At 47.2% G+C, this 18,625-nt stretch overlaps 1 protein-coding gene across 3 annotated transcripts in view; it reads right to left on the bottom strand.

The window, feature by feature from the left end:
* LOC111835418 (catenin delta-2-like) overlaps positions 1-18,625 on the bottom strand; it is a 191,406-nt gene that overhangs the window by 63,926 nt on the left and 108,855 nt on the right. For all 3 annotated transcript variants that reach the window (XM_072711094.1, XM_072711095.1, XM_072711096.1), the window contains one exon: positions 18,041-18,097. In XM_072711094.1, coding sequence (XP_072567195.1) covers positions 18,041-18,097 — 57 coding nt within the window. The remainder of the gene's footprint in view (positions 1-18,040; positions 18,098-18,625) is intronic.

Raw genomic sequence — 18,625 nt, 5'->3', positions numbered from 1 at the left:
TTCCGAGCCCATATCTGCTGTGCTGCCCACACTGGCGCCCCTCACTGGACGTGGGCCTGAGGGAACGTCTCAGAAAAGCTGCCTGAGGTGGGTCTTTGTTACCTGACACCTTGTACTGGGTGAAAACACGCAAAGCAGACCTAACTAGGCTGGTGTTGGCATGTAGTGTATATTGCACAGGCAGTCCTGCTACAACGCATGACATCACACTGCGCATCTGTTCTAACGTGATCGATATATTAATACCCAGGTCCAATACAACGCAGAATCGCATTTGTATTTGTATGTGTATGATTTTCAGTCAGTCAGAGAAAAGCACTGCGCAAACTACAAAGCGTTATGGTCTTAGCGAGAAACACTGCTCGCACCGAAAAACAGCTACTCAAGTGAACGATAGTGATGTCCGATTCGTGAATGAATCGTTCTTTTAAGCTGGTTCCTGTCAGTGAACTGGTCAAGCTGGTTTTCAGATCTAAATTAAATGAACTTTTCAAACATCCACACGCCGCACAGGTCAAAGTCTTAGCTACTAAAATTTTTTAAATATTTGACAAATTAACATATAAAAACACACAGCTAATTAATTATTATTATTATTATTCTATAATAATATGTATAAAATATACCATTCCCCTAGCCCTGTTTGTCGCACTGGATATGTGTTCTTCCATACGTGACTTTAGTGAAGGCGAGGTTTTTCAGGAGCACATTAATCGCGTTATAGCAGGACTGACAGTACCTCTTAAGATCCACCTGTACTTTTACAGTAAGTGATTTCCTCCTTCCCATTTCTCAGTTCAAAGGTTTAGTAAAGCCAGTGACTCCAGTCACCTGAACACACACTGGGTCACTTAATGTGATTTAATCTGAACACGGAGATGGGTTTTGCACAGAAAGTGTACATTCTATTGGTGGGCTGAGGAGTTAAGGGATTTCTCATCCGTGGGGTAAAGAGGACAGCCGTGCAAGTGGGTTTACAGAAACAACCACAAAGAAACGGGTTTACACTCATAAATGAATCCACAGATTGGGTGTCACAGTAACACAGATACAACTCAAGCACATGAATAGCGACAAATGCGGCACATCCAAAATATGACCTACTGCACCATCCCGAGAAGATTTCCTCGTTACACAGCCTTGTGCTGCTCACTAGAGCCCTTCCAAAACAAGACGACTGCCTTAGGTCTCCGCAGTCCTCGGTGAGAAGGTGTCTCTATTTACGTGGTAGAGGCACGGAACATCAAAACACAATTAGCTGCTGTATTCAAGTAACGATATGTGCTCGAGTGGGAAAAAAAGAGTATGTCTTAGTTATAAAAATGCCAGATCTGCATGCAGGCGGCAGTGATCTCTGCTTGCAGTTGAGAGCGTGTTATAGTGACAAGAGCAACGCGGCTGCAGGGTGATATTCTCACCGAGCACTTTGTGAAACCGTCTCTCAGGCGTCCAGCAGCCCGTGAGTACGGCGACTGTGCCTGGCAGCAGCCGGAGAAGATCGACCTTTATCCTGAGGTCTTTTGGAAACGGGACCCTTTCGTTGTGGATCACTGCCATTATGGCCACTTTCTGAGAGGCGAAATTCTCACTGTCAGGGTGGCGAGGTATCAAGTGGTAAATGTGTGAGCCAGGACAGCAGAGAGCAATTCGGCCAGGACGCTTGGACGCCCAGCAGTAAGTACTGGGGACAGTGTGAAAAACCCACAGCTACTCAGAGAGTTGCTAATTGCTGGGCAGAGCATCCTCCAGATGTATACAAATACATCACGGCCCCTTGATTTGCATGTGGCTGTGTAGAACAGTAGCTCACGGGAGTTTTACTTACACAAAACTGTTCTGAGGGCAGACCAAAAAAAAAGATTGGTCCAGAGAGATAACCAATCAGATTGTAGAGAAGGTGGGTCCAAGCAACTAGAGGAGGTGGGACCAACCAATCACATATCTTGGTCCCGCCTCTAATTGCTTGGACCCACCTCCTCCACAATCTGATTTGTTATCTCTCTGAACCAATCATTTTTCATTCTGCCCTCAGAACATTTTTATGTAAGTAAAACTTCCACGGGCAGAATTGTACATATTTTCACAGCTGTATGATGCACTGAAACTCAGGTTAAAACACTGTAGACAGCCTTCAGTCCGTGTCATCTGCTGCTACACTGTCCCTGCTCCCTGGATGGATCTCAGATGTTACTGTCCATGGCTTATTATTCATTTATGGAGCAGATGCTACATGATAGAGACCAGGGGCGGCCAGTGTCCCTGGAGCAGTTAGAGTTAAGGGTCTTTCTCAAGGGCGCAAGAGCAATATCAGTCTGCCAGCCAGGGGATTTGAACTAGCAACCTTCCGATCACAGGTAGTCCTAATGAATAGAGACACATGCCCAAATAAGCATATTGTACATCTGATTCATGACAATGTCGCACCAACGAGCAGAAACAACTCCAATGCTCCTGGCAAATAGCATGACATCAGTGTTATCAGCAAGCAATGGGTTAACACAGGCATCTGTGTGGGACGAGACCCTAGTCACTAGTTAATACCCGAGCCAGTTAAGCTACAACGATTCACAGAATTAATCTGTGTGTGGGCAGACTGTTGAGTGGAAAGGCAGTAAAACTCAGCAAGCTATCATCACTGCTCATTACGATAAATTTATAATATAAATAAACCAAGCAGGCAATGCATAAATCCAGTGGCTAACAGATACATGATTCAGAGACGGCGCTAGCATGTCTCACGCCTGACTGTGTGACCGTTTCGTTCGACTGTAAAGGCTAGCTTAGTCCCTCACAGGAAAACTTCGCAAAAGCCACTTCAAATTGTCGTCTGGCTATAAAACTCTAAAGCTTTTCTACAAAGGCCTACAGAAGTCTAAGGGAAAAAAAATTAAGTGAGTTTTTTTTTTCTTTCCCACAAACTTCCATTCACTTGCTTTGCTAAGGCTTTCAACTAAAGCGGGAGTTTAAATCCATTTATTCAGCAGGATATTTTACCTGAGCGATTCGGGTTAAGTTCCCATTTCAAGGCCTTTTTCTGGGACCCGAATGAGCAGCATTAGCATTACAAAGTCCCCGGCCCCCACCTGCACGATACACTGAACTTAACTGCTAAACAAACACTCCCAGTCATCAAGAAAATGCACCCGGCAGTTCCTGTGTAAGGTGAGGCCTGTGCGACGGCGAGGCCTGCGCGACGACGAGGCCTGCGCGAAGACGAGGCCTGCGCGACGACGAGGCCTGCGCGAAGACGAGGCCTGCGCGACGACGAGGCCTGCGCGAAGACGAGGCCTGCGCGACGACGAGGCCTGCGCGAAGACGAGGCCTGCGCGACGACGAGGCCTGCGCGACGACGAGGCCTGCGCGACGACGAGGCCTGCGCGATGATGAGGCTGTGCGATGACGGTCCTGCTGTTAACGACCTGCCACCGCGGCCCACAAAGGAACAACGAAAAACTGACTGGGCTGTTGCTGATGACAGACACGGAATGCAATGTATTCTCTTATATATGATGCACTGTAGGCATCAAAGCTTAAACAAAGTTTAAAATATCCTGGTATGAATGTTCCAGGCTGCTGATTCCCTCCCCCCCCCCCCATGAGGACAGCCAGCCACAGACCCTGAGCGAGTCCCAAACTCAGCCTTGCTCCACCGGCGCCCCCAACCCCAATGTCTCAGAGTCTCTCTCACAGTGGAGAACCGTTTAAAATAATGACGAGAAGCAAAGAAGTGGGGGGGTGGAGGTTCTATAGGCAGACCTCTGGGGGGGAGGGGGGGCACTACCCACAATGCAGTGCGCCCTCGAGGAGCGGACAGCCAGTCGCTACAGGCCCATAACTCTTCCTGTGGCCTCGGCGCGGGACGGGAAGGACGAAGGAATTATTTAAATCACAGACGGCCTTCCGAGAGAAATGGGCCCAAAAATGTAATTACGAAAAGGTTAATGGAGAGTCGGAATGGATTCTAAAAAAATAACGTCATCCCCAGATTGGCCTTTTCAGACCTGATTAGAACAGTCCTCTAAAAGGAAATACTTAAGGATCCCTTCACTCTGCGGGTCCAAACTCAGCCGTATCCATGATGGCGGCTTCAGCAGGTCCGTAATGCTCTGCCGTGTGCAGATACCCCGGGTGACACATGCAGAGGCAGGCCAGCAGAGGGCAGCACTATGGAGCCCTAGACCGGGGGGCCGCGGGGCCCCTTAGCAAACGCAGCCTTCACCAAGCCGCAGAAGCTGCCCTGCTCAGCCAGCTCCCCGCTACACATCAGACACCAGTCGCTCAGAAACAAAGCATCCTTTCGCAAACGACAAACTGGTACAATAAGCCTAATACTAATATATCCATCAGTACATACATAGACACAACCAGAGTGCCTGAAAAAACTTCTGCTTCTGGAATAATTAGAATTATTGGAATTATTACAAATATACGTATCTGGATGCAAACACATCTTTGCCAGGCAGCCAAAACAGCACCAGAAGAGACACTGGCTACGTCATTTTTACACGTTTCCCTGAAATGGGAATTACTCCCAGCATCTGTAAGGCTTTAAACGGGGATTCATGTTCATCGTCTCATCTCTCGCTTCCACGTCTCCCTGGCAACCCTGCTCAGTCCGCCGTTCTCGCTTACGTTTAACCATTCAAGCCCGGCAGGACACACAGGCGTGACCAGGCCCGCGCCCCCCCCACAGCCTCTCACCCGATTTACTTTCTGCCTTTCTTACCGTAACGTTTGGAATATTTACTCATGGCCATTTCACAAACTTACTAAACTATTCAACACCTGCAACTGAAATAAATCCTGGTGCTAGCCATGTCCGTGACGCTCAGAGTATTTTAAAATGCACAGACAATAATTAATTCTGTGTAAGGTGTTAGATGTTTGTGCGATTATAATTATCCTGTGTGATTTTACTAGTCATAAGTTCAATCTCGTCATCCAATGTGGTCGTTTAAATGATACTGAAGCTTGGTTCAGTGTCTCAGGCTTGGTGTCCAGGATAAACGGTTGGAATATGGATGGACAGGGCTTGACTCTAAATCCCCAAGACACCAGTGAATGCCAACGAGGCTCATTAGCAAGATTCCCCTTCGCAAACAAAACACTACTCTAGTCACCTGACGTGGCGGCTTTAAGCACACAAACACGGCAGCAGTTCAGGGTCACGCGCCCACAAACACTTCTGCACGGATTCCTGAAGGAAGCAGCAAGTGTTCATATCTGCTAGGAGTCAGTTAAAAAAAGACACACATTCAGACACACGCGCAAAAAAAAATAAAACTATGAATAAATAAACCAGGGGGCGAATCTGTGTCAGCAAACAAAAAACGAAACCTCCCCCAGAGGAAACAGCTGTTACTGAAAAAGTGCAAATAGGTTGTGAGAGAAAATGACAGTATGATTCTGCATAATTGGCAGAAAAAGGCGGGAGAGGTACGACCCTGATGGACAGGCGTGCTGGTACGGCGGGTAAAGCACCATCTGGGAATAAACACCAGGACAAAGAATTTTATTGCTGGGCGTTGCAGGCACACGAGCGCACAAGAGCGCACACTCACACACGATCGCAAGCGACAAATCCACAGCTTCGCTCTCTGAAGGTCTCCAGAACTTAGTGTTAGTCTTTTAACACCAGCCTGGAGAAAAATCCAGGCCAACAGCCGACGGCAGCCGGGTGACAGGGGGGCGGCTCTTAAAGCCGACGGCAGCCGGGTGACAGGGAGGCGGCTCTTAAAGCCGACGGCAGCCGGGTGACAGGGAGGCGGCTCTTAAAGCCGACGGCAGCCGGGTGACAGGGGGGCGGCTCTTAAAGCCGATGGCAGCCGGGTGACAGGGGGGCAGCTCTTAAAGCCGACGGCAGCCGGGTGACAGGGAGGCGGCTCTTAAAGCCGACGGCAGCCGGGTGACAGTCTTAAAGTCACGCTGCCTTGGTCTTTTCGGCGTCACTGAAGACCCCAAGCAGGACAGAGATGCTGGGAAACTCCACCGGGCTGCTTCTTCATGGCTTCGGCTGAGAGCTGCAAGACCAATTTAGTGTCTTCTAATCAACTCAACAGGCAGAGAGAAAAGCGAACGCGACGCGCGATGCGCGACGCCCGGGCATGTAGCTTCTCAAATCAAGGCTGTGTCGCTTATTTACAGTTTGCAATTGCAGCCCAAAATAGGACCTAAATCAGGACCATGGCCAATACCGGAGCGGCTGGTGGGGATTAATTATGCGATGGGGGGGGTGGGCGGCAAGAGCTGCGGGAAACCCCCGTCTCCGTCCCCCACTACTCAGCGATACAGCGGCTTCTGCAGGCCTGGATAATGGCCTCAGCTTAGCCGATTAAACAGCCTTTCCCCATCAGGCAAAGTGAGAGACACACTTCCGTCATGAGGATTCCTGTGAAGGACCTGCACAGCCCCAGCAACAGCAGCAGCAGCACATTGATCTAGTAAATGGGTTGTTCATTCGTCTATATGGAGCCATCAAAAGCTGCCAGATGTTCATGTGCAAAGATTAAGAACGAATGACAAAAAGGCAGCAGGTCAGAATTTACCCAGTATTCTAGCAAATGGAAACTAGGCTCATGCCGAATTATTTTACAATTATCACTACAGTGAGCCAAGCCCAAGCAGGCCATGATAATTTACCTTGAAATAGTCCCTTTAACAACCCAACAAAAATGCTTTAACTCCTTAACTTCAGTATTCATCTGCGTTACATGCTGAACACCAGTGGCAGTGGGGGGGTTTTTAGCAGAATAATACTGACAAAGAGGAACATGGAGACACGTTCTGTCTAACTGAGGAGCATCACGAAGCCGGTGTCACACAAGCCTGTGGCCTCGTTCACCCTCAGCTCGGGGCTGAGAGTGTCGGCTCCCCCTGGTGGAGGATCAGGGTACGTCAGCCCTAGTGAAGCACGTGCGGAGCATAGCTATTCGGGCGGATGAGGGCACCCTCCGCCCCACGCCCACACACCCCGACTCGGGCTCCCGCCCATTCCCAGTATGGCTCCCGCTTCCCGTGTTTCATACTGGACCTGGAACCACCCATCAGAGGTCCATGGACATTTAAGCCATGCTGCCATTCCCTCCAGCCACCCAGCGCTGACCTGGACCTGAAGTTCAGGAGAAACTGGAAAGAGGACCCTTATGGAGAACCTCCAAGCGGAGGCATGCAAGGGAGCAGGAACTGGAGAAGCCATGGAGGAAACTCTGGCTGGTGGCATGTGGTGTGCAAACAGTCCAATGCGACGGAGCAAGTCACTCACACATGCAATTTGGTAACTGCAATTAACCTCAGCATGTCTCTGGATTGAGGAGGTAACCAGAACACCTGGAGGAAACCCCCCAGTGACAGGGGGGGAGCATGCAAATACCACACACATGCCCAGGCAGAGACTCGAACGCAGGTTCCAGCAGTGTGAGGCGACAGTGCTAACCACTGCACCTCCAGTGCTAACCACTGCACCACCACAGAAGGAGTGCAGTCAATCTTTAATGCCGTAAATGTCCAGCGTTGCACAAACATCACTTATTTATTAATTTTCCGCACAACAGCAAGCAAACAGTAAGCACCTGTAGCTCAACAAGTGGAGCACCGTTTATGTACTTTTAACATTTGCTTACACTGTCTATACTTGTTTACACAATGTGCACCATCTTTGCACATTGCCTGGGGCCAATAATGTACATCTTATCTTAGTTTAGATTACGTAAAAGCGTCGACATTGAGAGACATGCGGCGCCTCACGTCGGCGATTGCGGGCACTCAGCACAAACGTCAGCGGTGCGTCTGTGACGACGTCACCAGACCGGCAGCAGGCAGCGGGCAGCGGACGCTGAGGGGACTGGATCACAATCAGCTTCCTATATCCATCCGCTCGATACCGTCCTGGGCAGCGCTACACAGCGCATATGCAAATAGCACATACAGCCCTGAGCAAAGGTCTCAGGCAGGTGAAGGAAATGTTTAAAGCTTATGATTAAAAACACTACTTAACAGAACATGTACAAACAAACAGCAACACAATAAAAAAAAAATAAGGATTTCCTCCGTCTTCCAAAAACATACTGACCTCCAGCTGGACGGCTAGATGGACACCGCTTTGGTCCCCAAACCTCTCCTCAGGGGCACCTCAGCCATTCCATGTGTTTGCTACACTTCACCAGCAGCTCAATCAATAAACGGAATAACTGCGTTTTATGAGATGTTGATTAGTGAAATGCACCGGGCTAGTGGTTCAGTCAACAAGTGCTTATACTGGATGGCTGCTGCAAACAGAGGTGACTTTAGGAGAGGTTTCGAAATGGCTCAGCTGACACACTTTGACAAATACAATATCAAACTTTTATACCAATATGGTCATTTAAGCGTAATTTTCTTTGACTATCTAAGACATTTGGACAGTACTGTGAGTAGTATATAAATGTGTGTGTGTCTGTGTGTGTATCTCTGTGTGTATGTTTGAATGTCTGTCCATATTCATCCTCATCGATTATACAAATCTTCAGGGTCTTGTGCTTCGAACAGAAACAAAATTAGAGAAAAATCCTTTTGGGCAGCTCCTACCAAGGGGACACAACGGGAGATGAGAGACGACTCCCGTGTGCAGTCAGTATGCAGGCTATTAAATGAGAACCCTGTCTGTTCACGATGCACTGCAACCGAAAACATCACAATTAAATTCGTTAAACTTGCTGAGTAAGGGGTAAAAGCTAATGCTGATTTAAAAAAAATAATACAATCAAATAAAATCGCCAGTCATGACTCTCCTATAAAAACACTGCACCACCACCCCCCCCCACATCCCACGTGACTTGTCAGCTGCAGTGATGATGTTGTCATACTTAAAAATAAAAGATATACATAAAAGTAATTTGACACAAATAGGCTGTATTTCTTTAAGAATAATGACACATAAGGACCTCAAGATCTCAAAGACATGACTGGTCCATGTAGTCACATGCTGTTTAAGCATTGCTCTGATAGGTGGAGGTGGCCAATCATGTCAGTGTTTGGCAATCAGTCTCCATGTGGTCCCTGACTGCCTGTGATGGTCTGGGTGCAGGTGGAAACCACCACACCCCTACTGTCACCATCAGATGGGCTGGGAGGTGTCACACTGTCCCAAAAAGGCGGGCACGCCGGGGTGACTTTCACTCTTCCCTTATGTGATGTGGAGCTGTGACCTTCTCCAGCATGAGGGAAGGAATAATCCTCTCCTGGCCTGGGACCCCTTGGGCCCTGTTTATTTACACAGTCTGGGTCCAATGTGGGTCATTGTTTAATACAAGGACTATAAAGTCATCCCGAAGCTTTTGGCTCTTAAAATATCAGAACCTTTGGAACTCTTTTTCCTCCAGGCCTCCATGTGGAAGTTTTCCAGACCGACACTCCTGGCTCCCCGAAGAGATCATCCAGTATGGCAAAGCTCTCGGAGTGAACGATGCCATTTGCCGCTTCATTACCTCCATATCATCCCCGGACTCCCGTGTGCCTGCCACGCCTACTTACGGCTAATCCTTAAGCTAACCAGTTCTGACGCTGAGGTCGCCTTTGAGAGACAAGTGAGGAGGCGGAGCTTTGTGTCAGAGGTTTACAGTAGCGAATCAGAGAAGCGAGGAGGCGGAGACTTGAGTTTGAGGTTAATAGCAAATCAGAGAAGTGAGGTGGAGCTTTGTGTCAGAGGTTTACAGTAGCGAATCAGGGAAGCGAGGAGGTGAAGACTTGAGTTTGAGGTTAAAAATAGCAAATCAGAGATTTGTACTTTCTGGACCTGAACTTTCCACCTCTGGATATTTTCCACAGCCAATCAAAAAAGTATATGACAGCAAATCAGACAAGCGGGGAACCTTAACCATGAATTTAACATTTATCACAGAGAATCGGGCTGGCCGGTGTTAAGGAGCTCAAGGCCTGCATTGTCACTCTTCATGTCTCGCCGTTAAGCCTCGTGAAAACTGTGCCATCGTGCCCAAAACAAAACGCACCCCCCAGACGGTAGTGCCAGTGCCCTCCCATAAGCCACCTTTGGCGGGCAGATGAAGGCATCTCTGCTCTGTTCTCTTCATACATCGGCTCTCTTCTGAATCACTCACAGAGACAATGCTCACGGGGATGAGGCTCAAGGGAATGGGCCCCAGGGGGGTGGGGGGCGGATGCGGGCTGTTCTCTATCAGAACGGCGGCTGCCAGCACGGCGCCTCCTCCTCGTTTAAGGTTTAATAAGGTAGCGCTTAATATTTAATGCCGACTCGGCAGATTTCCTTCATCCCGCCTGGGCTCCCGCTACAGAGCACTCCAGGCTAGCGGCTCTAGGTACCTCAGATCCAGCAGCCCTGAAAATGACCTCCAACAGCAGCTGGTTCTTCTTGAAGGGTCCGAGCCACGCCTCACTTTCAAAGAAGACTGGGAACTACGGATGTAAAATCAATATGGGAACGCTGCACATTGCAGGGCACAAGTAACATAGCATTATGCTATTACTTATATATTAATTAACCATAAACTAAGTCTTTGGTACATACTGATCTTATGTAAGTTCATCATTAATGAATCGTGACGCATGTTTTATCCCAAGCAGTTACTATATTTGTTACAATATCTGTTAATTCTGTAAACATCTGTGAATCAACAAAAGGAACAAGTCATGAATAACACAAGTGAAATATTGTTCTCATGTTTGTTCATCATTAATGTATCATGACTCAACTTCCATCTCAAGTAGTGACTATGTCTGTTAATGGTTTGTTTATGATTTGTAGCTCAGTAGTAACTGAGTTATTGCTATGTATTTGTGCCCAGTCAAGTAGTGTTACCATATCATTTGGTACACTCTAAGCACCTTCATTCTTCAGTTCATCTTATTGGAAAAAAAATGGCTTTGACAAAGAGGTTTTGGCGTATAAATATGCTATGACTGAGGGTGACATTTAGCTGGGGAGCGGGTAAGCTATAACTGCACTGGGAAGCTGTGTCAAACTGGAACTTCGACCAGCGTCAAATATTAATGCTTCATGAAAAAACAGGAGAGAGGAATTCGCGAAGAGTCTTTACGGCGTGTTCAGAAGCACGAGGCCTCCATTAAGACGTGGGAACGAGGGGCTGAGGGTCTCCATTGCTTTCATTGGGACCTTCTGGCTGTACCAAAGAAGGTCCAGCAGCTAATGGCAGACACTCTGTGCAGTATCACCACCAGTATGCATGATTAACCGAGATGCAGGCTAATGCAGCTTCATATCCTGCCAGTGGGTGGCGCCAATACAGACATCAAAGCTGGACCATGCAGGGAACTGAAGGATAATCTAATAGCTCCCCAAGCTGGAACCCATGTTTATGGGACAACAGCTAACACACCTCCCTCAGTCCTGCAGAAACAATCAGGGTGAAAAAAGATACAAAAAAGTAAATGCAACAAAGAATGACTCATGTTACCAGAGGGTATATCCTAACATTTATCCAGGTTCAACAGCACAATGAAAAGATAGACTGGGAGCTCAAATATATTTCTGGAGCACAAAGCACAACTTAGCCACAGAGATGATGTAAAAAACCTGCAATGCACCTTATGTTTAGCAGGTGAGAGAAATCATTTAAACTCCCCAAATGTTTATGGCGTTAAACAGGTATTCGCCTAACCCTCCTCATATTCGTTTCTCCAATACAGGAACAACACTTCACGACTTTCATGGTTTATTCCGGAAACAGTGATGTTTTTCATGAACGTAATGGATCTCCGATCCACCCGGGCTCCCCCTGCCTGCAGGGACCTATTAACTTTTCTGGGAGCCCCAGGCTGACGTCAGCATGGACACTCAGGTGTTGCCGATTCAGCTTAACCTCCCCATGTTTCCCGAGGCCAGGGGGGCCCTCATGTTTCCCGAGGCCAGGGGGGCCCTCATGTTTGCTGAGGCCAGGGGGGCCCTCATGTTTCCCGAGGTCAGGCGGGGCCCTCATGTTTGCCGAGGCCAGGGGGGCCCTCATGTTTACTGAGGCCAGGGGGGCCCCTCAAGTTTCCCGAGGCCAGGGGGGCCCTCATGTTTGCTGAGGCCAGGGGGGGCCCTCATGTTTGCTGAGGCCCCAGGCTATAGCCTAGGACAACCTGTACATTAATAGGCCCCTGCCTGTCTTTAGCTATTATGGATGGATGCAGGGATGGAAAGGGCATCTGTCTTAGAAGGCAGCCGCTTCAACGGGAAGCAGTAGAAAGGCAGGGCAACATTTACCACTAGAAGAGAAATAACATGCCCCCCCCCCCCATTTCAGCCAGAACGTGCTGCTACTATTATTTTCTTTCATCCATAGATGTGGTGATATCACTAGACCTGCTTGCTGAGCACACACACACGAAAGAGCGCCTCTTAGCAGAACCTTAGGCGATGAGTAACTACAGGAACGCCAGCGCCTTCCAAAAATAGACCAGCGCTGGATAGTGAATTTTCACACTTCTCATTCACGGGGGCAAATACCCACAATGCCTCAGTCTGATGAAGTGAACGGCAAGGTCAGTGAGATGTGAAGGCGAGGGTGAGCGAGAAAGGCTCTGCACATGTGCGCTTCAGGTCTCACACGTGAGAAGCAAACCACGAGTCTGAAGTTCGACATCCTTTCTAACTTCAGCCGCTAATGAAACTTCAGACTTTAAAGAAGAGCAAAAGTGAAAAAGGATGAGAATGTGCCGGTAAAGCTGGGACCTGCATTCCTACCCGCGACATTCTGCTGTCTCCAGCGCTGTTTCCCCGGCGATAATGAGTTCCCAGCAACGACATAATAAATCACCCCAGTCTGGCCAATGCGCACATCCATCACATTAGCTGACAGTAAACACTCTTTTGTCATGGAGCTTAAAAATGGCCCATGCGAAATGAAGAGTGCACACTTTCAGAAATCTGCATGATTAGGACGCCGCTGGCTTGTGCAACACGGAAACAATCAGATCCTGCATTTAGATCCCTTCTCTTATAAATACCAAGTCATTTCCCTCAAGTACTATCAAAAAACTGAAATATTTTCGCCTTAAATGTGCTATTATTATATGAATAACTAGCCCTGAATAGGTAACAATGATATTGGAACGTTTCCTCTATAATAAAACACCGTTTTCCTCACTCTTTTCCTTCTGTACTTAAGACTGTTTGCCTCTAACCCTCCCTCCTCGCTAAGCTACAGCAAAATCAATAATCAATAATGGAAATCTGGTGCATTCGACAAAGATTAAAAAATGGAAGAAAAGGTCCAGAGAGCGGCAGGCCTTTCAGAAGCTAACATTGCTTCAAAAAAAGATTTGATATTCGCAGACGCAAGTCAACAGGAAAATGACCAATCAAAAGCACGGCTCTGCTTGCAGGCGTTCCTTAGCTGATAATGACCAATAACACGAGCAAAGGCAGAGCTGACTGACAAGTGCATCATTTAATCCTGCAGCGATCGCAGAAGCTGCTCAATAAGCTCCCTCGAAATGTACTTTATAGGGTGAAAAGGAATTAAATCATGCCAGTAATGAAACAGAGACAAACCTTGACATGAACGGCGTCTCTTCATGGGAACCAAACAGAGCAGAAGAGAAACACTGAGATCAAAGAAGCTGCTGTAATATTGCTAATTTGTGTCAGCAACGGCACCGGGTGGCTTGATGGATGGTAATGTGACTTCAAACATGATACACAATCATTAAAATCAATGGAAGCCTGCCTTCAATTGCCTGGAAACATCATTTTGAGGCAAATGGAATTTCACCTTCTGTTCTTTTCACAATTCAAATGTCAAAAGTGCAGATTTCTCTTCGCAACTTGTTTGCTTGAGTATCTGAACGATCAGTCAAGCTACCAAAGCACTTTTGGCGAGTGGTGTTGCCCAAATGCGAGTTTAATAATTAGCATCATGGCTGATGATCTTCTCTGCAGAGAGCGCAGCAGCATAGGTATAGCATAGCATAACCTGCTAGGTGTAGCTACATTTCCTAAAGCGAGCAGTTGACGAGCAGTGCCGTCAGCCCACTGGGCCACAGAGGCAGAAGGCCTCCCAGGGCACCATCTTCTGAGGGGGTGCTGGCTTAGCGAGCCGATTTCACTTTGTGTCAGACGGGGGTTGAGGGTGGTGAAGCTGACCTAGGGGCTCTGCATGGACCTCCACTGGCTCTGTGGGTGCTGGAAGACCAGACCGCCGCAGAAGATGCCGGATCAGTGTTTTCGGGATGAAAGGCGGAGCCGTGCCGCTTCACTAAACTCCCCAGACGCACCCTGCAGGCCGGACCTGACAGCACCTCCCTCAGGTCCCGCCCGCACGCCTACCGCAGTGACAACTTCCCCCGAAAAATGCTACACTGGCTGCATGGACGAGGCCCCGGAGGCCCGGAGGAGAGGGGAGGCCCTCAGGCCAGGCAACGTGGCACACTGCCACCCCCACAAAGGGGTGCTGCTCTCTTCAGAAAGCCTCAAATCCCGGCTGCACGGTGCCTCCGGGTCTGCTACTGAAGCCGGGCATTGTTCTCCTGGCTCGGGAAGGAGACCCAGTGGGCCAGCTCAAGCGTAAAGGAGCTGTTGGTTCTGAGGAACTGAACTGTTTCCCATGCCCCCCCCCCCCCCCCCTACAGTGGATCTTGTACCTGCCCAGTACGTCCTTACTAATAGGCCCCTAAGGCATCTGCCTGCACACACTCTCTGTGTTTGTTTTTCCAACTCTGATACCCGCTACCCAACTACCCTATGGATGCGACCCCGCTCATAACACATGTACTTCAAATTAAAGTCCTATCGATCACCTAACAGCTGGGAATCATGGGGCAATTATGGCATCTAACAGAAAGAGATACGAACCACACACACACCCGGGACAGAGAATAAGCAGATCAGTCTTCTGCCGGCGCTGCGTTTTTACACTGCCAGGTTCAAGTCCCAGCACAAGTTCTGCTGTCGTATCCTCAGGGTTCTGCTCCAGTAAAATATGCAGCTTCTTATGCATAATAAACAGCCAAACTATGCAATTTGACAGTCAGAATACTGACTCTATGGGTGCCGGTGAGATTTTCAGCCCGGCCAATAACCCAGAGGCCACATGCCCAGGGAAGCGTTATTCTCCTAAGCGAGGACCACGGATGTCCCTCATGCTAACTGGCGCCTGTGGCAACGTGCCAGCAGGAGGCGATGGAGAGGCAGAGAACCGCTGAACCCGCAGACAATATGAATCCGAAAAAACACAGTTACAGGGAGTGCTGCAGTCATCTCAAACTCTGCTGGTGCCAATTTCAGAGGCCCTTGCAATGACATAGATGTTAAGGAAAATGTAAAACAATCATATTTTCCATCAATCAGAGCCACAATATACCACTAAAAAAGACCAGCAGCAAATCCCTTAACCCCATAAAGATACTTATGCTCATATATGCACTGTTCATTAGCATTAACATTGAGCAATTACTAGAAATAGTCAGAGGTAGGCATTTTTTCCTCTTTTTGAACTTGAATGTAAAGGCCTGGTATGACATGTGTAAGAGAACAACAACAAAGGTCCCCGAAGACTTTGCTTCTTTTCCTGCTTTTAGCCAAAGGCCTTGCAGTTTTGTCCAAAATGTGGCAATGATGCCACTGTCAGGACACTCTTGGCTTGGCTAATGTTCTTAGCTTGGCTAACAAAGGGCTCCTCACTTGACTAATGTTCTTAGCTTGGCTAACACATAACTGCTTGCTTGGCTAATGCTCTTAGCTTGGCTAAGGCAGGGCTCCTAACTTGGCTGATACTCTTAGCCTAGCTAACACAGGTCTCCTCACTTGGCTAATGCCATTAGCTTAGCTAACACAGGGCTCCTCACTTGGCTAATTCTATTAGCTTTTCTAACACATGGCTGCTCTCCTAGCTAATGCTCACCAGGCTAAAACTGATATAGAAGCAGAGCCTTGTGAAACAGGCCTTGAATGGACCGGGACACGACTCCACATCTGGGCTGTCCAAGGGGGAAGTGAAGACAGCCGATGGATCGTGGCACAGGCGGTAACGTAAATGTTTGACGGCAAGCGGGCCGCGGGCGGGGCATGGCTGTTAGCTATTCTCAGAAGAGTGATCAATAACAGAGGAACGCGAAAGGTCTGCGGCTCCAGGACCATCGCTCACATGGCGGACGGCTGTCTCGCCCCAATCCTCCAGGCACAAAACGTCACGCCGCATGAGGAAGCAAATCGATAACCTTCAACTATTCCCAACGCAGCATTTATATTCATCCGTGCCCGACTATTTCCTGCATCCCATCTTCCCATCGAGCCTCCTTACCCCATAGCTAACAGAAGCGATACTCCTTTAACAGTTTATTTGCTACTAGGTGCTAAAATGACTTAAAATATATATCCACCCAGGGGGTAATTCCGTCAAGCTGTTTGCACGGCTCTCCACGAGATGTAATTCACATATCTGAAAACAAAATCGCTATGTAGGTTTGCACATATATTGTGCAGACGTGCGATTCAGGTGTTCAAAGCACCTGCAGGCAGGACTTTAAGATTTCAGGTGCTGAATGGCACGCCTTCCAGTAATTACACACAAAAGTGTTGCCCAAGGAGATGTGGCCATCAATGGACTGAAAGACATCCACACAACAGCCGGTGCTGCACGAGCTCTGAGTGCAAAGCAGAGGATGGAACCTTCTAGGTGCCTTCAAACAGGTTAGACCTACTGTGCATCCTGTTACAGTTGGGCGATGCAGCAAATGATTTATTTAAGGAATAAGTGCAGGTCTCCATAGTGAATCTCTAAGTTTGATGTGATGGTGAACCTTGACTAAATGAAAAACTCCAGACGGAGTGAAATGTTTCGTCCTTGCTTGTATATTTTTACCATGCCTGTGGCAAATGTAAAACTGCTTCCAGACATTAAAGTGAAATAATTACTGTACGACTGCTCTGGATGTTGACAACACATGCTGACAGAATTCACAGTTAGACTAGGTTCCTTAAAACGTGTCAGACTGAAAACTGACAATGCTGCAAATCACAACAGCTGACATAATACTTGGCATGCAAACATTTTAAAAGGTATAAACTGTTTAAATGCATTTGATTCACCAGGATATATCTGTTATTCTAAGTAACGGTAAACATCTTAGCTACTTTAAACCATAATGACAGTAAATGACAGCTTTGGATAATTTATGTTGATCTTATTTAAAAGAAGTCTAACAACCATCACTATAAAATCTTTCAAATCTTTCACTGTATGTTTACATATAAATTCAACAAATGGAATTACATACTAATAAGGACAACTGACTGACAAACCGGTTACATTATTTTGGAAGGAGAATCGCATTTTGAGTTAGATTACGATGGGATGTTTTAAAAAGACAAAGCATGAGCGAACCAACATGGCGGATGACGTGAGTGAGAGAGTGCGACAAAGCATGAGCGAACCAACATGGCGGATGACGTGAGTGAGAGAGTGCGACAAAGCATGAGCGAACGATGCCAGACGGCGAAGCGTGAGCATGGGATGAGCATGTGACCCCAGTGCTACTCCTAACCTGGGGTCAAGGGGCCGAGACCTTTAACCTCAACTATAATAAATTATGGTTGCTCATTACATAGCATTAGAGGTCATTTCGTATCAGTGATACCATTTCACGTTATGGCTTGGTAATAAAAACCGCGGTTAATATTAAGGACAAATTCCAAGTCATGTTAAGTGCAGAAAGCCTGTGGCCTCATTTTAGGCTCAGATCTCTAAAAGCACACATTTCAAAGCATAATTAATTAAATCACATCCTCCATGATGTCACTGCATACTTGGATCAGAGCTGAAGAACTGTGGAGCTTAAAAAGCTGAGAATATATATATGTATGTATATATATTTTAAAAGCAATAAACCAACACGGGGCCGCTGTGTTAGACGCAATGCATTTAGCAGCAGAATAGCAGCGAGTTCCGTCGCTGTCTGAGGATGCACAGACGGCCATAAGGGATCCCCAGAATGTGATTTCAGGAACTAAAGAAGCCATTGAACCAAGGAGCAGGGGGGGGGGGGGAACAGAGGATGAGAAGTAGAATGTAAATAAATGCTTGATTACTTTGTCATTCTTTTCTCGGCTTGATTTTGATTCCAGACAAGGAATTCGGGGTCGTACCTATCGAGAGACAGGCAGAAAGAAGAGGGTAGGTGTCTAGGAAAAAATGGAGCTTGACAGAAAAAAAAAATATAAAGTAAATCCTAAAATCAATCCATCGTGACCTCCTCCGCCTGCACTCTCATTACCACACACATTTACTTAAAGGCATGCATCAGTAAATGGCAATAAATGCAATACATGAATAATTAATATACTAATAAACAACTAAATGGAATAAGTGGCATAAGGTTAACTGTGCATGTTATAAAATACATACATCAGCCAGCGAATGTAACCCATTAGAGGTCAGTGCAGTTATTCTAATATTGCATTAATATTATCATTATATTCATGCAATATAATCATAATATTAAGACTATGTTTTCCTCGTATAGCTCAGACAACACTAATGACAGAATAACATTAGTGTTTGTGTAAAGTTTATAGAGAAATAATAAATCTGACAGAATGAATAAACAGAATGTAAACACTCTCTAGTGCTTTTTGCTAAAGCTCATATCACATCTCCGGAACTGTAAGCAATGT

Source organism: Paramormyrops kingsleyae, chromosome 4, assembly GCF_048594095.1.
Source record: "Paramormyrops kingsleyae isolate MSU_618 chromosome 4, PKINGS_0.4, whole genome shotgun sequence".
Lineage (NCBI taxonomy): Eukaryota > Metazoa > Chordata > Actinopteri > Osteoglossiformes > Mormyridae > Paramormyrops > Paramormyrops kingsleyae.
The sequence above is the reverse complement of the archived record's forward strand: the minus strand, read 5'-3'. Positions and strand labels throughout refer to the sequence as shown.